At 52.4% G+C, this 24,102-nt stretch overlaps 2 protein-coding genes across 3 annotated transcripts in view; one reads left to right on the forward strand and one right to left on the reverse strand.

Moving 5' to 3' along the window:
- Positions 1-89: 89 nt before the first annotated feature.
- HK3 (hexokinase 3) lies at positions 90-22,822 on the forward strand. The gene is made up of 19 exons (XM_067732736.1): positions 90-5,765; positions 8,572-8,693; positions 12,456-12,618; positions 12,828-12,982; positions 13,066-13,185; positions 13,270-13,365; positions 14,273-14,372; positions 14,452-14,635; positions 15,131-15,286; positions 15,438-15,671; positions 16,025-16,320; positions 16,424-16,563; positions 16,642-16,761; positions 19,323-19,418; positions 19,588-19,687; positions 21,558-21,741; positions 21,854-22,009; positions 22,169-22,402; positions 22,490-22,822. The coding sequence occupies exons 2-19, from the start codon at positions 8,598-8,600 to the stop codon at positions 22,632-22,634; spliced, it is 2,775 nt and encodes a 924-aa protein (XP_067588837.1). The 5' UTR covers positions 90-5,765; positions 8,572-8,597; the 3' UTR covers positions 22,635-22,822.
- UNC5A (unc-5 netrin receptor A) overlaps positions 22,793-24,102 on the reverse strand; it is a 62,778-nt gene continuing 61,468 nt past the window's right edge. For both annotated transcript variants that reach the window (XM_067732737.1, XM_067732738.1), the window contains one exon: positions 22,793-23,936. In XM_067732737.1, the coding sequence (XP_067588838.1) occupies positions 23,771-23,936 (166 nt within the window). In that variant the 3' untranslated portion in view covers positions 22,793-23,770. The remainder of the gene's footprint in view (positions 23,937-24,102) is intronic.

The raw sequence follows: 24,102 nt of genomic DNA on the forward strand, positions 1-24,102 counted from the left end.
AGATTTTCCTTTTTTTCTCTGGGCTTAGGGGAGGGATATTTTAATTATGGAGCTAGTTCTCAGACTCATAAATTGCATGTTTCGGAATGAATTCCATTACTGGTCTCTGACATACTGCCTATATTCACAGAATGTGTAGTGCACAGTTCTGAACACTGTGTGGTTACTCTTGACTTTCTCTGACATCATTCTGGAAGATGCCAGGGCATTGAATTCTACTTCTGTTCTGCTGTCCTTAACATTCAGTGACTTGTCATCTCATCTTGCTGCCTCACCCAGTTAAGAATTCTCAGCAAGAGCATAGGACCTTTGAGGGATATGTCTGACAATTCTTGCCAGGAGTTTGTAAGTGAACTCTTAAGTTATTAGTTGCTATACAATTACTTTTTCTTCCTAGATTAACCAGTGGGGATGCCTTGTATATTCATCTGCTAAAACTGAGATTGGTTCTCTTGCCATCAGAGGTCATAGCAGCAACAGGAAATAACTTCTATTTGAGTTCATTAGTAGAGGAGTGCACATTCTCAACCACATTACCCAGGACCTTCCAGTGAAGAGCAGAGATGTGGTCTATCCTCAGTGCACAGGCAGACTCCAAAGATGAGAGGATGTTGAATGGCAGAAGCAACTGCCTGAGGGAGATGACCAAACAAGGATGTTGAGAAAGCTAGCTTTGGCCCAAGTTGATTTGAAGGTGTAGTGGGAGATGGTATGAGGTGGCTGCCGACCAGGAAAGGATCCTGGGACAAGATAAACAGGGCACCACTCACACTCTCCTAACTTCTGATTTACCAAGTCCAAAATTTTCTTTTCCTTTATTTTAAAACAAACATGAAGTGTGTGTTAGACTGAGGAGTTCAGAGATAGCTAGATGTAAGGCACAGCACAGGCCTTTAATGCATTGTTTCCTGCCTAGCTGCCTTTGCGCACAAGCTCTTTGAGTTAGAAAAAGGCAGGATGGCAGGCTCACCATGTCTTGGTGTTGGATGGCACTGACATTGTGGCCAGCATCACATTAATATTGCTGTTATTTTTTGAGCAATTGCTATGGTTCAGGCAATGTGTGTATCTTCATTTATTCCTCACAGCAACCTTATGAGGTAGGTATTATCCTCCCCAATTTTCAGATGAGGAAACAAAGGTTCAGAGTAACAAATAAAACCACTTTTTGTCCATGGAAGTGAGACCACAGTGCCCTGCCTCATCAGTCCTAATGAAAATGCTGTATTTTGACTCTAGTACTGATTATTTTCCTGTTTTCCTTCTGAGAAATAATTTGGCCCATCAGCTTAACTCTCACTAGTTTTCTCTTAGTAAATGGCAATTTATTGGAGGTAAAGTTCCATAAACAGGGAATAGTATGTTTATCTCTCTGCCTGAAGATAAGAAGAGATAAAGGGCTGATTCTAGAAAGTGAATTATTTAACTTAAAATTGAGCAGTCTCCCTAGAACATGGATCATTGGCAAATTGTTGGAGGAGGGTGTGGATCAGCAGGATTAGTACTGGTCAGCTTATTTATTAACTAGTGTGGAGTCAGGGGGAAACAGCCATCTCCCCAGGCCCTCCCACCTCTATCTTTGGTAAAAGCTGCTCATTTGTCTTATTCTCCCAATACCAGCGGTTTTGTGGGAGGGGCCTTAGTAAGACAGTGAAGAGACAAAGTCAGTGAAAAGAGTATGACATCAACCTGAGTCTGAACCCCTGCTTCTGATACAAGTTAACCTCTGTGAGACCTAGTTTCCTTTTCTATAAAATGGGAAAAATCTTACAGGGTTCTAAGGAGTAAGATAATGTGGGTAAAAGCACAGTATCTGTCTCATAGAAGGTGAGTGAATGGCAGCATTCGTTACTCAATGTGATGCTAGTTTTGTATGTCGTAAGTAGTGTTACAGTGAGAGGAGGAAAAGCCAGAGAGGGGTGAAGAGCAGATGTGAGAGGTTACAGTTCGACTACCTTAGTTCCATCAAGCACCAGCCTTCCACAGCAAGCTCGGGTGTTTAGAGCTTGCCTAGGACCCCTGGGTTTTTGGGCTTTGTTTCTTGTTTTTGTTTTGCTTCTTCCGAAAGATGGGAAGCAGCTGTTCTGATGGTGTTGTCAACTCATGAAGAGCTGGGAAGATCCAAGAATTTCACAAGCTATTGTGATAAATTGGGAAAGAGAAGGTAACCTTTGTGTTAGGCACTGTGGTTGTGTTATTTCATTTCATCCTTATCACAGCCCTCTAGCAGAGGCACTGCCTTGCCCATTTCCCCTGGGCACTTACTGTTCTATTACATACCCGCAGGGTCCTATTGCAAGAACCTGTAACTCTCTGCCTTAGCGCTTCTCTAGGCTAGTGTGTGGCACAGGCTGGGAGTGCCAGGGAGCGAGGGCCCCTGAGGCAGCCATCAGCCAGTAAAAGATGGAAGTTGGAGGATAAATTCTCCAGCTTCCTCACCTTAGGTGGATGCATTCTATCTGTCTCCCAGAGTTCCCCTGTGGGATTGAGCCTCAGTGGCTCCCAGCAGCAACTTAATTATGTATGCTCTATTGGCTTCCTTCCCTTCCTATCTCACTTCCAACTCCCCTGTCGGTGCTTCCTGGATCAGGGCTGGGACTAGGGTGAGGGGCCCTCACTCTTGGGTTCATGTAAAGGCAGCGTTGACACTTGTGTGAACCTAAGAGGGATTCTCTACATTTTATTGCTAGGCACTTCACATGCATTGCCCTAATCCTAATCCTGGCCTGATTGCTTCCCAATTAAACCTTTTGCACTCAAATTAGGTCTGCTTCTGGAGGAGCCCAACCTAAGGCATTAGTCTCCATGTTTTATACATGGAAAACTGAGGCTCAGAGAAGTGAAGGAATTCACCTAGGTCATACAACTGGTAACTGAGATGGGATTCAAACCCAGGTCTGTCTGACACCAGTGCTGATTCTGTCTACTATACCATACTACCTCCTACTTCCCACTTGAGTCACAAAACTCAATGGAAATTTTAAGTTTGGGTGGGCTCATTCTCACCTGTGAGGCAGAGAAGCTTTGGCCCTAAGTTGATTTAGAAGGTGGGAGTTGGGGTGAGGGGAAGGCAGGTAAGTAAGTAGATGGTAGTACCAAGTGGGAAGATGGAAGAATGTATAAACCCAGAGTGGAAAGGCTGCTGAAGCCGTATGTACCAGGAAGGCAGGAAGAGGTTACTTATTTCCTCTCAGTTTCAAAAGCCCTGGACTATTGAGGTTGTGGGAGGGCTCTTCAATTTAACAAAAATTAACTGATACCTATCCCACGTTAGATATAGAACTGGGCCCCGGAGCTCCAAAGGTAAATAAGAATCATTCTTTGGGAGCCCATAGTACAGTGGGGGGAGACAAACAGATTCTTTTAATAGACTGTAGTTTATGCAATGATACAAGATCAAGACACTATGGGATCAATAGACAGGTTGCTACTCGGCTGGGATTAGGGCCAGGAGGAACTTGTCTAGGAAGGCTCCCAGCACTGGCGATGTCTGATGTGTAATTTAAAGGATAAGGAAAAGTTAGGTGAAAAGGCTGGAGAGCGCAAAGGGAGAGTCATTCCAGACAGATCAACATAAACAAAAAACTAACAGTAAGAAGCAGCTTGATGGGTATAGGAGAGCTGCAAGGCACATTGGAGTAAAAGGGCATGGAGAGAATAGCAGGAAGCTTATTGGGGCCTGAGTGCCTGGCCGTGGGGCACTGTGAGCTGTGAGAAGCAAGCCTATGAGCACATCGGAGCAGGGAGGGCCTGGCTCTCATCCCAGCCATGGTACCTGGCCTACAGCCCACCTTTCCCCCAGCTGACTGCCTCTCCCCATTCCTTAGTTCCTCCTGGACAGCTGGAGATTGGCACTAAGGGGCTATGAGGAGCCTTGTGAGGACTTGTCCTTCCCTTTTTTGGTCAATGGCCATCTGGTGTCTGAAGAGAACTGCTGATCCTTGCTGTGCCTCTGCTACAGTTACGGCTGTCATCGTTGTTCACAGATCTCAAGCCCAGACTGCCTCCTCCTTCCATAGGCCCTGACACAGACCTTCCCTGACACTCTGCCTAGGGTGTTGGGACCCCTGCTGCTGGGGAAATAGACATAGGTTTCTAGAAACACAAAGAGCCCTGGCATTGCTTATCAGGGGTGTATCCTCACCCTGGCTCAGGAGACTGCAAACTGACTGTCAGCATGAATCACATTCACATTCAGTTCTATATTCTCTCCCCACTAAGAAGTTGAGAGAGACTGGAGCCCCAGGGTAGGCAGGATGTATGTTTTGAATGATGGCCAGTCTATCCTCCCCACCCCCATTCCCAATCGCAGAGCCTACATGCCTGATTGCTACACAGTGAACTGTGCAGGAGGGCTGATATGTGGCATGTTTCCAGGCCCAGTTATGCCAAAACTGATTCAACAGCCATCATCCCTGGTCTCCATCCTGGTGTCATGTGGAGGCAGAGTACTGTTTATGGTTAACGGTAGGGTTACTGTTGATGAGGTAGCCTGGAGTTTTAAAGTATCTGCTCACCAATTTCCCTGGAATGAAAATTGGTGCAGCGTGTCTAGTCTCCTGCCATGGCGAGTATCTTAGTCCATTTGGGCTGCAATTAAAAAGTACCACAGACTGAGTGGCTTATAAACAATAGAAATGTATTTCTCACAGTTACGGAGGCTGGATGTCTGAGGTCAGGGTGCCAGCCTGGCCAGATGGTCAGATGAAGGCCTTCTTCCACGTTGCAGACCGCCAACTTCTCGTATCCTCACATGGCAGAAGAGGCAAGGGAGCCGTCTGGGGCCTCTGATGAGGGTACTAATCCCATTCATTAGGGCTCCACCCTTATGACCTAATCACCTCCCAAAGACCCCACTTCTTAATACCGTCACCTTGGGCATTAGGTTTTCAACATAAGAATTAGGTGGGAGGGGAACAAAAGTATTTAGACCACAGCAGTGGGCACAGTGTTGCCCCAACTTTCTGTACATTCAAGAAGACTAGTTCAGGGAAACCAGCTTGGTGGCCAACAGCCCCACTGCAGCTGAGATTCCTCTTCCCCTTCTAGTAGAGAAGCCCCATGGTGTGAACCTACTCTTCCTCCTTGGCCTGTAGACTAAAGGCTGAACTCCACAGCCTGGCTGCCTCCTCTCCCACCATGTGTCCTCACCTACATGTATCCTCTTGAGGTCCTTGGAGCTGTACCCCAATTCCATGAAGGTGCCTTATGCTCCACAATTTTGTACATGTGAGGACATACTGCCACTCTTCCTTCAGGGCTCAGCTTCCTCAACTTCTGCCCACTCTGGGGCAGAGTTAGCCTCTTCCTCTTGTGCTTCCACATTGCCTCGTGTTCATTTAGTAGGTCGTTACACATTTTGGAAAATTGTCCATTGGACTACATATTTCCCAGGCTATTCTAGCTCCTTTCCAGGGATGAACCACTGCGGACTCTGAGTGTTTGTAAAATGGATGGAGCTCCCAGCATTGCAGAGGGGATATCCCAGGCTCCTTGACCCACTTCAGGACTCCCAACTTCCTGTGGCGATCTTGCTTAAGTTTGCACCATGGCCCTGCCTAACTTGGCCTCCTCTTAGGGCAGACTCAGAGGGAAGTGCATCTTCCTGAATTAGCTGGTGTCTTGTGAGAGGGTGGGGCTTGGTGACATTATAAGTCAGATTACTCGTGAGTTTCACTTTTGAGTACAAAGCAGTTCAGTGGGACGTCTCATTGAGAGAGAAGAGCCCAGGTCTGAGAAGAGTGACCAACTGCTGCTTCTCCCAGGTAAGATTCTCCTCTAATTCCTGCCTGCCTCAGCTCTAGCCCCTTCCTTACCCTCATCTCTCCTGCTTAGTCCATCCTGGATGGGTGGAGGCTGGAAAGGCTAAGCTGGTTGGTCCTCGATAGTGCTTCCTATCCTCGGCAGAGGTCCTGGGATACCTTTCAGAAGGAAGGCTCGTTCCATGTAGCTGATTCAGCTGAATTAAGCCAAGAGGCCCACAGTTATTCAAACATCCCCAGACCCTGGGCTGGGTTCTGGGGATCTAGTGATATGGCAGACATGTCCCTCCCCACAGGAACTCTCAGCTGGAAGAGACAGAAATGAATACATTTACTGGGAGTGTAAATACTGGGGTTACTTGGGGGAAGCTTCAGTCTCTGTTATGTAGAAGTGCTGAATAAATGTTGAATAGAAGAAGAAATGAATAAGAGTGAATGAGTGATTGAGCTAGCTGGGCCTCGAAAGGAGAGTGAAATCTCACCATGTGTGTAGCCCTAGGCCCCTCCCAAAGGTAATTGCCTCAGTTATCCCATTTTATCCTCAAAACAGACTTCTAACATATATGGAACATATGTTTGACAGATGTGACAGCAACTTGAGTGTAGGTATATGTGACTTTGGGGAGATTTTTTGGAAACTGATTTCTTGGTTCTCTGAATAAGAACTCCCCACCTCTCAATTTTTCAAAGCTGTACTAGCACCTACCTATTTCAAGCCCTGTGCTGGGCATTGAAGAAGCAGAGATGACTCAGACAGCAATTCCAGGGAAGGCTGTGAATGAAGGCTGGACAGCAGGAGACAGGATGAAGCTCATAGTCAATGTGGCTGGAATATGAAGGGGAGTAGCAAGCGAGGAAGCTTGGGTTGAGGACAGTGTGAGGGGGTTGCAAAGTCACAAAACTTTTCTTTTTCTGCAGTAGAAGCCATCACAGTGTGACGGCTTACTTCACATTGTGGGGAATGACATGATAAAATCTATTTTTGCACAGTCACTCTGGTAACATGTTTGGTGTGGGTAAGGTGGCCAGATGGATACATGGGAGCACAAATATCAATTAGGAGGCTGTTGGAATAATCAGATGGGTGGAAGGTCTAGGACAGTGGCTGTAGGAACTGGGAGGTGGAGACACATGGGAGCTCTTTCCGCTCTCAGCTCTTTCAGCCTGAGAACTTATTGCGTAGAGGAAGTGAGGGTCAGGGATGTATAGCGGCAACATGAATGCCTCCAGCCAAGGTGAAGGACGGGAAGAATTTCGTGGGGAAAAGTGAAGGAGGAAATGAATGTGACTTTGACCGTTGAGTTTGAGGAGGCTTCTCTAGCATCCAGAGATGCTAACAGACCATTGGAATTTGGGATTTGGCTCAGGACAGGGGTAGATTTGGGAACCTTCACACAGGTTTTAATCAAATCTTGGGGTTGAGTGAGATAAAGAGGGAGTGTGGAGAAGAAGACTATGGCCAGAAATTTGGGAGCCCCATTGTTTAAGAGGAGAGGAGCGAAGGAGTTATTGACGAAGACTATGAGAGACTCAGGAAGGAGGCCCAGGGAAGACTGACCGTTGCAGCCAAGGGAGAAGAGAATTTTGCAGTGAAGAGAATTCTCATGGCTTTGCATGCCTGAGAGAGGGTGAAAGCATGGGGACTGAGGAAAAGGCTGTTATTGGGCAGTCAGGAGATCATAGGTGGCCATGGGGAGGGCAAATTCATGGACATGAGGGGAGTGGCAGGTGGGGAGGGGTTGCAGAGGTGGGAAGGTAGCTTTCCTGAAGTTCTGCTGTTAAAGGAGGAGAGGGAATAATTCAGTAGCCAGATGCCTTCTGCCCATCTTGGGCCCTCCATTGCATTTCCCTTTTCTTCCACCCCTGCAGGGCACCTGAATCATTGAAGGCTCCTTTGGAAACTTCCTGGTCCCCATTTTATTTATATGTAGATGAAAATAAAGTAGGCCTTGAGATGGAGAGACCTGGTGTGGCTGCTTTGTGAGGAGCTGCATCCTCAGCTATGAGCACAGGGCTCTTTCAGCTCAGCATCACCCCACCTTCCAAAACCCACCCTGACGTTTATGTTGCACATTAGAGTTCCCAAAGCATTTTCCCTGTTGTTACTCTTTTTAATTCTGATGACAGCCTTGCGAAGGTAGATATTATCTTCTGTTTTTTACAGATGAAGAAACTGAAATGCAAAGAAATCATAAATGATTTGCCCAAAGTCATGGCATTAGTGGAACACCTTTCTGAAGCACAGATCCACCCCTGTCCACTTCTCTCTTCAGCGGGAAATTTACACACCTTAACTTGGCATGAAGGTGCCAAGCCAGCCTGCTTGCTTCTCCAGCAGGTCTTTGGCCTCTCCTTACCTCACAGCCTTTGCTCCAAACCTTTAGCACATCCCTGAACTCCCAAGTACAGCAGCAAGTCCATCTCTGTCACTGCCTGTGTCAGTCATACTGTGATTATTGGTAAAGCTGTGAGGTCCCTGAGGATGTGGCCTAGGTCTGCTTTGTCTGTACCCTAGCATGTGGCACATTAGGCATTAGGGACTGGTAAATGTGAATGAATGACTGAATGAATGGCATTGGGATTAGAAATCAGCCTTCCCAGTGCTCTTTTGTTGTACATGCTCTGGAAAATGAGGGCTTTCTGGTTGTTTACTAAAGGATTTTGATGGTCAGAGATTCTGAGCTCTGCCCACATCTTCCTTCCTGGTCCCCTTCAGAAGGAAGAAAGTTAAGGGTCTGTATCACAGCCTCCGAGGTTCATCACAACCTGTGGAGTACGTGGTTCACCCAGGAACCCTTTTCTCCCATAGGAGGTCACCCCCCACCGTGGAACCACATGGACTTCATTGGGTCTCTAGGGTTGCAGCAACGGGAAGGAGTCCCCAGCTGCCCCCAAGAAGGCTTGCCCTGCCCCTCAAACAGCTCTGAGCTGGTAAGTTCAGCGCTGGGTTCCTGTCTCGTGCCTATTCAAGGCTGTTAAGAGCAGGAGCAGCAGAAGATGCCATGCGGCCACTGGCTCACACCCATGCAGCCCTTTCCTGTTTACTGAGCCTTTCATATCTGATCTAGTAGCTTTCTCCTTCAAGGCTCCACACCACTACAAGGTGGGGATTATCTCCTCATTTTACAGGCGAGGAAGGGGGCTTAGAGAGGTGACATACCTTGAGTTTAAGGCATGACAGGAGCTTGAGCTGAGGTGTTTCATCTCCAAAGTCTAGAAAGGACCCTCCAGGGTTTTTCTTGTAGAAAGCTGTGTTCTTAAAGCCCTTCCTTTTCCCACTTCTCAAGTCATTCCTGCACATCTTTCACCCCTCAACACGGCCACTGAAGTCAGGCACACAGAGAGAATTTCAGTGCTGAACTCAACTTGGAGGTTGTGCAGCAAGGTTATTGTGCCTCAGGTTAGCTCAGAGTGAATTTCTCTTTTTTCTGTCATCTTGACCAAGATTTAGAAGCCCTTGCCTACCACACCCTCTAGCAGGAAACACTCGGGTAAGTCAATTCACATCTCTTCGTCTCTGTTTCGTCAACACTGAAATGGAGGAAAATAAAGTCTAATCCTCCCACCCCTGGAGGATTAAGTGAGCTAATGGAGATACAGGACCTGCACAGAGAGGCATCCACGAAAGGGTTCTTGTATCGTTCCCTGCAGTTTCTTTAGCTTTCCAGCCCATTCTGAAACCTGCTTGATTTGGCTTGTTGCCCAAACTAGAGGGGCGTCCCCCCTCACTGCATTTCATGCTCCCACTTCACCCTTGTCCAACGTCTGCCCCAGACCCTGTAAACATTTCTTCTGTGCACAATCCCTAGCTGGGCCACAGAAGGGTGCAATGACTGTGCCGCGGTGCCTGCCCTGCCAGGGCTTGCTCTAGGGCCTGCCACCATCACCTCTTTCACTTTACACCACTCTCTTGAGACTCTGGCGCTGGTCCCACACCCACCCTGCTGGCTTTATTGCACACACCTGCAGTTTAAAGACAAGTCTCTTCAGCTTTGGGGGGACTTCACATGGATGCCAAATTTCCTGTGGCCTTGGGCCCCCACTCAGCACTGCAGGCTTCAACCTCAGCTCCCCTTCCCATGATGATCTAAGAACCACGTGTAGTCGGAACGCAGTCCCATCTGAGTCCCTTCCTGGTGCCTTCTGCCAGGACTTTTTGTCACCAGAGGGGTCATGGAGTCAGGCTCCCCAGGCTAGTTTTACCTTGTGCTCTGAGGAAAGGGAACCCATGTCCTATAGGCCAGCCACTGTCTCACCCCTTCACGTCTACTGTCTTCTCAGTCCTCAAAACATCGCTGAGAAGTGGGTGCTATTTTTGTTCCTGCTTGACAGAGGAGAAAACCTGCTCAGAGAGATGAGGTGGGCCCTGACTGACGGACACAGCAAGTTGGTCAAAGGATCCAGCATTGAGGCCGCATTGAATCCACCCTCTCTCTAATGCTTTGCTCCTCACTCTCCTGGCTGAGGTCTCTCCCCACTCTTCTTGGGGGAGGTTGAGGGGAGACTCCAGTAGCTTCTCCTGGCTGCTGTGCGCCCACCAGTGTCAGCCAGGGAAGTCCTCCTGTGTTTCTTGAGGCTTCTGCCATCTCATAGTCACTCCTCTTGCACCTGTCACTGCAGCTGGGAGGAAAAGGAAGAAAAACATCGATCTACCCAAGCCACTGACTTCTCCATAACTCTGATGTTGTCATTAAGCAATAATAAAACACCCCTCACATCTGAACAGCACTTTACACTTTCACATACATTATCCCCTTTCTTATGCCACCACAACCACTTAGTCAACAAATCCTGAGAGCCAGCCACTCCTTGTGGCCCTGAGATACAGCCATGAACAAGACATGGCTCCTGGGTGCTTTTGAGTATTGTTATTCTCTTGTTAAGTCTTACCATGTCAGAGAGAAGTTTAACTTGCCCAGGGCCACATAGCCAGGAAGTGGCAGGGCAAGGACTCAGATTTAAGTTTTCTCATCCCATGTCCTGTGGGGGTTTCTTTGCTGCCAACTTCATCAGCTTTGGGTTCTTTTCAGGTGTTTTTATTAGTTTTTATAAGGCTTCACATTTATGTGGAAACATCTCTGCAGTCAGATCTGGGTTCAAGTCCCGCTCTGCCCCTTAATAGCTGCTTGGATTAGGCAGATGACTATACCTCTCTGAGCCTCAGTTTCCTCATTTGTGACTCAGGAATAGCTCCTCCTAGCATGCATGGCTACTGGAAGCAGTAATGTGAATATGGAACTGAACATCTGGACTCCAGTTAGGATCATTTGCCTCCTTAGGGATCTGTTTCCCATTCTTTTCCTAAAGCAGGGGTGGGACTGAGTTGCCCCCATCTCCCTCAGTTGGCAGCCTCTCCTCCCTGGCTCTCCCTGCCTCCTTATCCAGGTGCCTGAGTGGTACTTTATAGATACGGGCCCAGTGTGGGGTAGCGGGTCATAGGAATGGAATTCCTATGAGACAGGCAGTGGGGACCCGGGAAAGGCTAAGCCTGGGAGAATGGAGTCGGGGGCTGGGACCCTCTGAAAAACCCAGGGAGGCTGCTGAGGCCTCTTTGAAGGACAGGCCAGAGGGTTGTCCCAGGGAAGTTTCCACACAGAAGTGAGATACTGGAGCTTTTCTTAAGCTCCCCCAACTCAAGCTTCTGCTGGAAAAGAACCTGGTGTCCCATCCTCTGCTTTCCCTGTCTGCCCGCCACTCCCTTCACTCTGATCTGCGCCTGGCCAGCCTTCCCCCAAATCCGTCCCCTTGCTCTGAAGAAAAACCCTTTGTGCTCTTCCCCCATATCTTCAAATGGCTCATTCCTTTCCTTCATTTAGGTCACCTCCACGGGGAGACCTTCCCTGACCAATATCCAAAAATACCTCTTCCTCTCCTGGTCACTCCTGAACTTCTATTTCTACCTTTCTTTTCTACCAGTACTACCAGAACCATATTACATGTTTCTGTGCTTATTTTCTGCCCCCTACACTGGAATTGAATTCCACAAGAGCAGACTCAGCTGGCTGTGCAGTGTATGGTGCTTAGAATAGTGCTGGGTGCATATTAGGGGCTCAGTCAATGTCTGTGTGAAGGATGGCCAACTGTGGGAGGACTGTCCTCCATGGTGTGGACCCCAAACTCTCCTGGCTGGGCTTGCTCGGGCTCCAGAGTGGAGTGTATCGGAAGAGGGAAGCCCCTGAACCTGAAGTTCATCCACACATTTGTTCATTCATTTGCTCATCTAACAACAATTCACTGAGCAGCTCGGCTCTGGGTCCTGGGGAACCAGAGCAAATCACTGGTGGGGTGACAGGGGAGAGGTCTTGCCAACCCTGAATTCAAAGAAGTAGAGGGGGTTGGAAGGAGCTGAAAGGATCCACAGGGAATGGAGCAGGAGGAAGTGGGTGGGTCTTCCCACCAGAAGGGAGCTTTCTGAGGGTGCAGGAGCTGGTGTAGGCTGTGAGCGACAAGAAAGCCACAGTGTGTGAAGAGGCGAGGAGTGAGGCTGGGCAGGTGCTGGGGAGCTCAGCAAGGCTCACAGTGGGCTCAAGCAGGGCTCAGGCCAGCCCCTGGGGAAGCTAAGGGAGGGGTGCTGGTCTGGGCTAGGGAAGGGAGGTATGAACTGGGCCAGGCTAACCTCTGTCCTGTTTGGAGTGGGGGAACTTCACTAGGCCAACAGGGCTCCTGCCCAGATGTCGGCCTGTTTCTCCTCAGGTACAGGAATGCCTGCAGCAGTTCAAGGTGACAGGGGCACAGCTGCGGCAGATCCAAATCAGCCTACTGGACTCCATGGAGCAGGCCCTTAAGGGGCAGGCCAGCCCTGCCCCTGCTGTCCGGATGCTGCCCACATATGTGGGGTCTACCCCACATGGCACTGGTGGGTGGTATAGACTAACATGGGTGGCCAGGACTGGTAAGAGGGTTCTGATCTGGGGGAGGGGGGAGTTCCTTACCCCTTTCTCCATCTCTAAGGTCCCCATCTCTAAGGTCCCTTGATGAGACTTCACAGGCCTTGGGAATGTTTCTGGGAAGAAGAGGGCTTGCTCTCACCAGCTGCGTGCCTTTCTGTGACCTGCTTTCCCACAGAGCAAGGAGACTTCGTGGTGCTGGAACTGGGAGCCACAGGGGCCTCACTGCGTGTTCTGTGGGTGACCCTGATGGGCATTGAGGGGCACAAGATGGAGCCCCGAAGCCAGGAGTTTGTGATCCCCCAAGAGGTGATGCTGGGTCCTGGTCAGCAGGTGAGCACTCACTGCACAGGCTCTGGGCCCGGGGGCAGCTGGGGCTCCAGTGGGCAGAGCTAAGCCCCCAACCCACCCCACAGCTCTTTGACTTTGCCGCCCGCTGCCTATCTGAGTTTCTGAATGCGCTCCCCGTGGGCAATCAGGGTCTACAGCTTGGGTTCAGCTTCTCCTTCCCTTGTCACCAGACAGGGCTGGACAAGGTGAGTGGCTACAGGGACAGTGGGTGGAGGGGCTGCAGCCCCATGAAGGTTGTTGGAGGATTGACCTGAATTTTCTGCCTCCAGAGCACCCTCATTTCCTGGACCAAAGGTTTTAGGTGCAGTGGTGTGGAAGGCCAGGATGTGGTCCAGTTGCTACGAGATGCCATCCAGAGGCAGGGAGTGAGTAGAGGCAGGGGAGCAGGGAGGGATGCCCATGTGGTCTGGGCCTGGGCCTGGGCCCAGCACATGTAGGCTGTTCCTATGCTTCTGGGAGAGCCTGCTTTCCTCTCGTGTTTATACTCTTTATCCATGTAACCTTCGGGTAAATGCTGCTACCATTCTCATTTTATAGGTAAGGAGACTGAAGCTAAGAAAGGTCAAATAAACGTTCAGGACTGTAGGGGGAAACAAAGATGAAAAGACTTGACCCTGTCCTCAGAGACCTCACAAGTCTAGTGGGGAAAGCATTCCAATAAAAGATTGTCCCTGTTGAGAATGTGGTTCCGATGACTGTAGGAGCACAGGGAAGGGTGTACTACGACTTGAGCAGAGACTTGAAGGAGAAGTTTGCCAGGTGCATAAGCTGGGGCTGGGGAGGAAGGTCTAATTTCAGAGAAGGGCATATTCAAAAGTCTGGATGCCTGAGAAAGGCCACTCTGGATCTGTGCCGACTAACCACCACGGTGCTGTGTGAGTAGCTGGAAGTCAGGGCTGAGAGGAGCAGGCTTGGGGAGCCAGGCCAGGACCAGGGTGAGCAAGAGAGGTGTCTACAGCATAGCCTTCAAGGTGACATGTTTGCTCACCCTTGTCCTGGTCCTGTGGGGAGCACTGGTGTACTGGAAGTGATGGCTGAGCCTGAGAGCCCCTGAGACCTCCAGGGCCTGAGCTGGGGGCAGAGGAGCCAAGGGGCAGGCGTGGGATGGGAGGAAAATCCTCTATAGGGTGGGAAGGCCTAGAGCATATGTGACGCAAATGTGTGGGGCATGCGGACACGCATTTCAGGGACTCTGTGTGTCTCCATCAAAGCCAGGGCCCCAGCCCTGCCCATACCCCAGGTTCCCTGACCTCTGTCCTCTCTGTTGTCCAGACCTACAGCATCGATGTAGTTGCCGTGGTGAATGACACAGTGGGCACCATGATGGGCTGCGAGCCAGGGGTTGGGCCATGTGAAGTTGGGCTGGTTGTAGGTGAGTCACAGCCATTTGTGATGGTGGATGGAGGGCCTGGAGGCCTGGTGGACAGGCCCTGATGGGGTGTCCCTGCCAGACACTGGCACCAATGCGTGTTACATGGAAGAGGCACGGCATGTGGCAGTGCTAGACGAGGACCGGGGCCGAGTCTGCATCAGCGTCGAGTGGGGCTCCTTCAGTGATGATGGGGCCCTGGGGCCAGTGCTGACCATCTTCGACCGCACCCTGGACCACGAGTCTCTGAATCTGGGTGCCCAGAGGTGGCCTAACCTTCTGCTCTAGCCCCATCACTGCTTTGTTCCCCTCCCGCTCTGTTGTCCCTGTACTCCAGCCCTTAGGCCCCTCCCTCTCATTTGCTCCTAGGCTCTCCAGGTTGCATCCTGGGGGGCCCTGGCCAGGCTCAAAGAAGGAATGGGTTCTAGAACGAAGAGTTTTTAACTCTTGGCCCTCCCTTATTCCTGACTCTGGCCAGCTCTGGCAGGGGTTGGGGGTTGGGGGTTGGGAGTAGCCAAGCAGAGTCTCCTACCCTCCTTGGGTCCTTCTACCCTCCAGGAGCCCCCATGAACCTAATCTAAGCCAGAGGGGGCAGTGGGGTCTGGGTAAACACCCAACTGTCTCCTAGGAGGCCATTTGCTTCTGGACCCTTCAGCAGGGACCGCAAAGAAAATGACCTCTCTTTGGGAGTTCTTGGAGGTGGGGCCAGGTGGGCTGAGGGCTTAGGAAAGGCTCTGTCCAGCCACCCTTCCTGCCTGTAGGTTTGAGAAGATGATCGGGGGCCTGTACCTGGGTGAGCTGGTGCGGCTGGTGCTGGCTCACCTGGCCCAGTGCGGGGTCCTCTTTGGCGGCTACACCTCTCCTGCCCTGCTAAGGCAAGGCGGCATCCTCCTGGAACATGTGGCTGAGATAGAGGAGTGAGTGCGGGAGGCGAGTGGGCTGCGACAGAGGGGTTCTTGACTTGGGAATGGGGAGGATGCTCTTTCCCTGAGGTAGCCATGGAGCTTTGGTGGGGGCAGGGAGCTTTGGGGCTACTTCAGCCCCAAAGTAGCACCCTGTCCCCGCCAGTCCCTCTGCTGGGGCAGCCCGTGTGCACGCTATCCTGCAGGATTTGGGCCTGAACCCGAGCGCCTCAGATGCCGAGTTCGTGCAGCACGTATGCGCGGCTGTGTGCACGCGGGCTGCCCAGCTCTGTGCAGCTGCCCTGGCTGCCGTCCTCTCCCGTCTCCAGCACAGCCGGGAGCAGCAGACACTTCAGATCGCTGTGGCCACTGGAGGCCGAGTGTTTGAGCGACACCCCAGGTATTGGGAATACAGATGATCCTGTGTTAGCAGGTAGCAGGAACAAGTGTGTGTTTGTGATACACACCCAGAGGGCACTCTGGTACCACTGGTGCAAGCCGATGGGTATGAATGGCACCCAAGCAAAGTGAGGACAGACAGGGGCTGGGGAGGCCAGAAGAGGTCAGAGGAGAGAAAGAGACTTCTCTTGGTTGTGCAAGGGAGGGTGTCACTGGGGGCACTGGGCATATGGTTGGTGCATAGATGGGTTTAGAATTGAATTGATTTGAAGTGAGGGAGCCCAGGGCTTCTGCAAGCCCTGGGGGTCAGGGCCAGGTGCCAAGCCAGGGTGCACCTGATGTGTGTCTGTGTAGGTTCCTCAGCATCCTGCAGGAGACAGTGATGCTCCTGGCCCCCGAATGTGATGTCTCCTTCATACCCTCTGTGGACGGGGGAGGCCAGGGTGTGGCAATGGTGACTGCTGTGGCTGCCCGCCTGGCTGCCCACCGGTGCCTGCTGGAGGAGACCCTGGCACCATTCCGGTTGACCCGTGAGCAGCTGGCAGCAGTGCAGGCACAGATGCGAGAGGCCATGGCCAAGGGACTCCAAGGGGAAGCCTCCTCCCTCCGCATGCTGCCCACTTACGTCCGGGACACGCCTGATGGCAGTGGTAAAGACTTGGCCTGAATGGGACATGGGCTCCTGGGGGTCACAGCATGTGTGGGGGTGGAGCTTCCAGCTTTGACCTGGCACTGAGGGTCTCTGCCCCACAGAGCGTGGGGACTTCCTGGCCCTGGACCTGGGGGGCACCAACTTCCGGGTCCTCCTGGTGCATGTGGCCACTGGAGGTGTGCAAATCACCAGCCAGATCTACTCCATCCCGGAGTGCGTGGCCCAGGGCTCTGGGCAGCAGGTACCCACAACCTGGAGCTGATGTCAGGGGGCGGGGAAGGGCCAAGTGGTCTACTCCCTGACTTGCTCCACTCCTCAGCTCTTTGACCACATTGTGGACTGCATCGTGGACTTCCAGGAGAAGCAGGGCCTGAGTGGGCAGAGCCTCCCCCTGGGTTTCACCTTCTCCTTCCCATGTACGCAGCTCGGCCTGGACCAGGTGAGAGAGGGAGGGCTGCGGGAAGCCATCCTCAGGGGCTTTCCACCAACATACTCTTCTTGGAGTGGGCAGGAGGCCTGGAGAGGGCTTCCTGGGCTAGGGAGAGGGCTGGGTGGAGGCACTGCTGGGCTGGGCCTGCACCCAGCCTCAGTTTCTCCAGATGTGATGTGCCCAGGTGGATGGGATGCGGTAAAATGGCCTGGAATCCAGGGCCATGAAAAGGCGTGGGATGGAGAAGGACATGGTTACCCCTGGGGGCTGCCAGTGGGCAGGAGAGTGGAGCCAGCATTAGGTCTGGGCACTTGGGAGCAGTGCAGGCCAAGGTTGGGACTGACCAGAGGACACACTGGCTGTCTCACTCACAGCACTGTTGTAATGCCGAGGGTATCTGCAGAGAGCAGATTGTTCTGTCTCTCAAAGGGGCTTGTGTTTGCATGATTTCTTTGCCCTCTCTCCTATTCCCGGCCTTGCTGGTATCCTTCTCAGGGCCTGGTTGGGGTTGGCAGAGGGGCGGGCACATGTCTAGACACAACATCCACTCAGCGCACACCTCTGCATCCTTCATCAGGAATGCTAGACTTTTCATGCACACACCTAAGGCCTGCCATGGAGACGGCTCCTCCCAGACCTCTGATCCAAGCTCCCAGGAATCTCCTCCTCAACACCCCCAACTTCTGCTGAAAAGCTCCTGTGATGAGGAGCTTGCTGGCCCTGAAAGTGCCCACCAGGTTCTTCCACACCTGTGGTCTCTGGGAAGCTCTGCCTACTCTACTCCAGCCTTCCTATGGTTTTCGCCTACCCTCTGCTCCTGCTCTGACCTCTCAGACACGGGCCTCTGTGCTCTGCTTTCCTTTGGATCATGCAGTCAGCAATGTCTCTTTGCTCATCTGCTTCCTCCAGCCTGAGTTATTCTGGCACCTTTTGATTATTCCTTGTAAGGTGTGAGAAGCAGGTGGGACTCTGTGCAAAATCAGGCATGCAGGAAACACGGTCCTATTAACAGAATTTAATTTCTATGTTGAGCCCACATTCTTTTCAGGAGTGAAAACTTAATGGTAATCAATTCAGGGATCCCCTTATCCAGGTAGGGGCCCCTCCTTTGCTGTATAGAATGTGCAGACAAGCTGGGACGTGGGGGAAACGTCCAGGCCCCAGCCATTTGGACTCTGCATCTTGCTCTCTTGGGTCTTGACAACTCCCTTGATACCTTACCTTCCCCTCTGTGAGGAAGGAGGGCAGAGGCTGCCTCTGTTCTCAGATTATCCAAATCCCTTCTGTATCCTCCCCTTCCCCACAGGGGCATGCCCAGGGTGGAGGGCCTAGGACATCTTTCTCAGGAAGCCATCTGGAACCTGGCTCTAACTCCTGCCCACCTCACCTTCCCCAAACCAGGGGGTCTTTCTCTCATCTGGGAGTGGGGAAACTTTGCCGTTACTCGTGATCTGGCTCTCCTTCTCATTCACTCTCACTCTCACTCTCTCTGGTTTCTGTTTTTGAGACAATGAGCACAGAACGCTCTATCTTGTGGTTTTATGGGGAAAGGAATAAAAGGAAATATTACTGGGGGAAATGTCAGTTAATATGTCTAAAGTCTCCTGCCCCAAAGATTCCCAGACCTGCTCTCCATGCGTCTACTTTGGGCAGAGCAGTCATTTTCTCCTAATGGTGGGTGGAATAGTTCCCCTGCCCTCTCCCTCAGAGGAAGCACAATAAGAAAAGAACAGCTAGGCCCCCATTACTAAGTTCACAATTTAAGGCCAGTTTCTCACAGTAAATTGTCTTGTCCCCTCCTGTCCTGCCCAGGTGTCTGGTTTCTGGCTTTTCCGTTCATCCTTCACTCGTATCTGGAACATGCATGTGAATCTCCCATTGACACGGCTCCGTCCTAACTCTGAGAATTCCTTCCTTTCAAGTGACTCTTGCTAGCTCTTTCTGGAAGAGCAAACGCTGCTATTATTTGGACCTCTGAGCCTTCTCTGTCCTTCCCTTTCTCACACACAGCACTCATTTTACCAGATCTGTTAATTCCTAACCCAATTACAAAGGGCCATTCCTTCTGGGCAGATGTCTTTTTTTTTTTGCGGTACGCGGGCCTCTCACTGTTGTGGCCTCTCCTGTTGCGGAGCACAGGCTCCGGACGCGCAGGCTCAGCGGCCATGGCTCATGGGCGCAGCCGCTCCGCGGCACGTGGGATTTTCCCGGACCGGGGCACGAACCCGTGTCCCCTGCATCGGCAAGCAGACTCTCAACCACTGCGCCACCAGGGAAGCCCTGGGCAGATGTCTTAAAATGGCCAGACCCTCAAACTATCTGAGCATTCTGGCACTAAAAGTAGAAGATGTAGGTTGGATGGTTATTAATAGGTTTCTTCACACTGGAATCCTCCTGGGGAATTGGGAGGGGGCAGAAGGCAAGGCCCTTAATCGTATGACAGAGTAGGCACAGAATCCTATGTGGGGAAGGAATCATATACTGCATTCTGATGGGATGCAGGCTTTGGGGAGGCAAAGTGAGATTCCAAGGGAACTCTAACTTCCTGCTTCCTCTTGGTCCCACCCCAGGGCATCCTCCTGAACTGGACAAAGGGTTTCAATGCATCTGACTGTGAGGGCCAAGATGTTGTGTGTCTGCTGCGGGAAGCCATCAGGCGCAGACAGGTAAGTAGTCTGCCTGCAGAGGTGCTTTGGAGTAACAGGCCTTGAAGGGAGCAAAGGGTCTCCCGCTGCCTGATGTGGGGGGCCCTCTGTAGTAGAGACCTCTGGGTCCAGTGCTAGTTGCTGTGACGACCACGTTGCCCAGCAACTAGCAGCATCCTTTTGTGTGCAGGCAGTGGAACTGAATGTGGTTGCCATTGTCAATGACACGGTGGGGACCATGATGTCCTGTGGCTACGAGGACCCCCATTGCGAGGTTGGCCTCATCGTAGGTGAGGAGGGCCCTGCTGTTTTGTGCCCCTACTGCCTGTTGCTAATTTACTGCCTCCTGTTGAGTTGAACATTCCCCTGGCCTTGGGGATGTGGCATCACTCTTACCTGACTCAGTGGGGCCCTGGAACACTCTATTGGGCTGAGTGTCTGGAGCTTCGGTGTTTAGCCCAACTTAGCTACTGACTCACAGTCACTTAAATTCTCTGAACCTCAGTTTGCCCATCTGTTAAATGAATGTGAGCTTTGGAGTCATACAGATTTGGGTGGAAATACTAGCTCTGCCACTTCCACTGGTATGACCTTGGGCAAATCACCAGAGCCTCAGTTTCCTCATCTCTAAGGTGGAGATAATAATGATGCCTATCTTAAGGGGTTATGAGGATGAAATGGGAGGGGACAAAGTGTAGCATTATGCCTGGCTCATGGCCTACAGAGTATTTGGAATTGGGTGGGACCCCAGTGATGGGATGGGTGTGTGCAGAGAATGAGTTGAGATGGTTCTTTGAATAGTCCAAGATTCTAAGTCTTTTTTTTTTTATTTTTAATATTTATTTGGCTACGCTGGGTCTTAGCTGTGGCACATGGGATCTTTAGTTGTGGCACGCAGGATCTTTTTAGTTGCAGCATGAGGGATCTTAGTTGTGGCATGCAGGATCTAGTTCCCTGATCAGGGATCGAACCCGGGCCCCCTGCATTGGGAGTGTGGAGTCTTAACCACTGGACCGCCAGGGAAGTCCCCAAGATTCTAAGTTTTTATTAAGCACCTCTCCTGTGGCCAGTTGGGGGCTGGATGAAGGGACAGGAAGACACATAAAGAAGGGGAAAATATCTGCCTTCTCGGAACTGTTTAGTGAAGGTTGAATCCAGAAGAGCACGTGGCCATCAGAGAGAGCTGAATCTGACTCTAAATGCCAGGGCAACAAGCCAAGATCAGAAAGGAAGGGGTCCCGACATGAGTGAGACTTGAAAAGAAAGCCTTGAAAAGAAAAAAAGGAATTTGGCTAGATAGGGAAGGAGGGATCCCATAGCTCCTTGGACATCCGTTTCTTAGAGCAGGAGGTATGTGGCAGCCTCGAAGGAGACTGGGAGCTTCTTGAACATAGTGTCTGGCACCGGGATGCTCGAGAGAGGCAGGCCCAGATTGCTGTGTGAATTAACAACTGGATGGAGTAATTCCAGGGTCCAACAGACCTGCTTAGAGCTGGTTGTGTGTTGGGGAGAAGAAGGAAAAGCCTTTACCCAGGGTATGCCTTCTGTCTAAGCTTCTTGGCTTCAAGGTCAAATCCAAATGTCACTTTCTCTCTGTAGCTTTTCCTGACTTTCTAGGCAGGAAGACTCACCTGTGCTTGGGTGTTCCATGATGCTTTTCTTTGCACTTCTATTTGGGCACACACAGGAAGTATCAGAGTTGGCTGCTCATTGCCCAACCTCTGGCCACTGTAGAGCTCCTTGTGTCTCATTTTTATGTCCCCGGTTCCTGACCCAGCACCTACTGTTTGACTAAAGACCTGGAAGGCCAGTCGAGGAAGGCTTGGGCCTCTCACCCATGTGACAGCAGGGGCTGTCACACATCTCTCAGGGGAATGATGTGAATGACGGGCATTTTGGGAGCACCCTGGGGTAGCATGGGAGATGCGCTGATGGTGGTGCTGGTAGGGGAAGTAGTGGAGTCCTGGGGAGCTTGATGGTGGCAGGGTCTAAAAAAGGGATGAGAGGAAGGAAGGAGGACCGGGCTCTGGGCAGGCCAATGAGCATGGGGAGATGGAGAGGTAGGAAATGAGCCCAGATTTTGCTATCTCTGTGGGAAGGGCTCAGAGGGATCTTGTCTGCAACAGTAAATGGCTTCCACCCCATCTGGCCTCTCTGAAGGAACTGGCACCAATGCCTGCTACATGGAGGAGCTCCGGAATGTGGCAAGTGTGGCTGGGGACTCAGGCCACATGTGCATCAACATGGAGTGGGGTGCCTTTGGGGACGATGGCTCTCTCAGCATGCTCAGTACCCGTTTTGATGCAAGTGTGGACCAGGCATCCATCAACCCTGGCAAGCAGAGGTGAGGGTTGGGCTGGGCAGGTGTGACTGGTGGTGGCTGGCACTAGTGATGTGGCTGGTGGTGGCACGGGGCTGGGGCCTCCTGCCCTGTGTGCACACACACTTTCACGCAGGTTTGAGAAGATGATCAGTGGCATGTACCTGGGGGAGATTGTGCGCCACACCCTCTTGCATTTGACCAGCCTTGGAGTTCTCTTCCGGGGCCAGCAGACCCAGCGCCTTCAGACCAGGGACATCTTCAAGACCAAATTTCTCTCTGAGATTGAAAGGTGCTGAGGCCTGCATTATCTCCTTCCACCTCCCAAAGGACTCTATCGTTGGGTGGAATGCTGGTTGGAGGGAGGTGCACCCAGAGGACGAGAAAGCCATGAGAGGGGGCGCTCATGCAGGATCCTGCCTCTCTGTGCTCTATTCCTTCCTGTCCCCAGTGACAGCCTGGCCCTGAGGCAGGTCCGAGCCATCCTGGAGGATCTGGGGCTGTCCCTGACCTCAGATGATGCCCTGATGGTCCTGGAGGTGTGCCAGGCTGTGTCCCAGAGGGCCGCCCAGCTTTGTGGGGCAGGTGTGGCTGCCGTGGTGGAGAAGATCCGTGAGAACCGGGGCCTGGAAGAGCTGACTGTGTCCGTGGGGGTGGATGGAACCCTCTACAAGTTGCACCCTCAGTGAGTCTGGGTACCAGGCTGGGCAGGGAGGCATGGCCAGGTGGAGCCCGGCTGACCTGGTCTCACCTCGGCCTCTCCCCCTCACAGCTTCTCCAGCCTGGTGGCAGCCACAGTGCGGGAGCTGGCCCCTCACTGTGTGGTCACCTTCCTGCAATCAGAGGACGGGTCCGGCAAAGGTGCAGCCCTGGTCACCGCTGTTGCCTGCCGCCTTGCCCAGATGACCTGTGTCTGAAGAAGTCTCCAGCAACCAGCTTTGTTGGACCAGGGCTGGGACCCCATCTGTCCCCCAGCCAGGTCCAGACACCCAGGACTTCCAAAACAGCCATGTATGACCCCTCCATGGCCACTGGCCTGGACCCCTAGCTCTCCCTGAGAGAAGTAGCACTTGGGTTAGCAATATATATATATAATTTATTTACATTCACGTCCGCTAAAATCCCTACGCGCCCTGGCGGCCGGGCAAGGCTGTGTACATAAGGCCAAGTGTAAGTGCACGAATGCACTTAAAACAGAGTCAGGGCACAAGCTTCACATGACAGGCCCCGCACGGGGGCACCGGCCAGCCCCAAGAACGGGCACGCCACGGCACGCACACTCGCCATTGTCCAGCCCGGGACTCCCGTTGCATATTCACACGCCCCGTCGGGCAGGGCTCCTCGTGGCTGGGGGCAGGGGGGGATCAGAGAGGAGCCGTTGGGTGTCCCTGGGTGGGTGGGAGAAGGGCAGCATGTGAGAGGCAGATGTGGACTGACACCGGGCGTGAGAGACGTGAACAGCCTCCAGGTGTACAGCATGAGATGCATGTGTGGGGGGATGCATGTGACAGGAGCACACGGGACATGCATGGGCACATGCCCGTGTGTAGTTGTGTGCCTGAATCCAGGGGCCGCCCCCTGTTCAGCTGTGGCCCTCAGTCCCACAGGCTTGGAGCCAGGCCCCTCAGATGTGCCCCTACCCAGCAGGCACAGAAATGTTTGCATAAGGTCCAGCTCAGGCAGGAGCTCTGGGGGCCACGTCCCGAGCCCATCGTGTGCATGTATGCCCGTGTGTATGCGGCCCCCTGGCTGGGGCAGGAGGAGAGGTAGCATCACACGCACATACACACACACAGATGGGCTGGGCCCAGCCCGGGCTCCAGGCACTGTCCACCCTGGGCCCCGGGCAGAGTCGGAGCAGGTGGCAGTGCCAGCCCGGCCAGGCAGGCCATGGAGGGGAAGGAGTGCGGGCAGGGTCTGAAGGGCCAGTGTTAGGGGATAGCGTCTGCCAGGAGGGGGCCTGTCCACACAGCTCTCCCCGGTGGTGGCTTCTGCCTGTCCCTGGCGGGTGCCAAAGCTGGTGAGAGTGTAGGCTTTGTGGGCCTCGCCGGCCTCAGCATTCGGCCTCTGACACTGTGAAGAGGCCAGCATCTGGCTGGCCAAGTCCGGCCACTGCTGCAGCCAGCTGGCTGAGGTTGCCGTTGGGGAAGTGCCGCGCCTCCCACAGGTTGAGGATCATGGCTGTGGGGCTGGGCTTGGAGGCAAAGAAGCTGAGATGGCTGCAGAAGGGAGGGGAGCCCGTCAGTGGCCTGGCTTCCCTCAGGCTGCAGCCTCTACCCTCCTAGACCACCCAAGGACAGGGCCTCCCCTCACTCAGCCAAGGGGATGCCCCAGCTGCTGGTGGCTGGGGCACAGGCCCCAGAGTGTGTCTTGTCCACCGCCCCC

The sequence above is a fragment of the Pseudorca crassidens genome, chromosome 3 (assembly GCF_039906515.1).
Source record: "Pseudorca crassidens isolate mPseCra1 chromosome 3, mPseCra1.hap1, whole genome shotgun sequence".
In the NCBI taxonomy this organism is placed as follows: Eukaryota; Metazoa; Chordata; class Mammalia; order Artiodactyla; family Delphinidae; genus Pseudorca; species Pseudorca crassidens.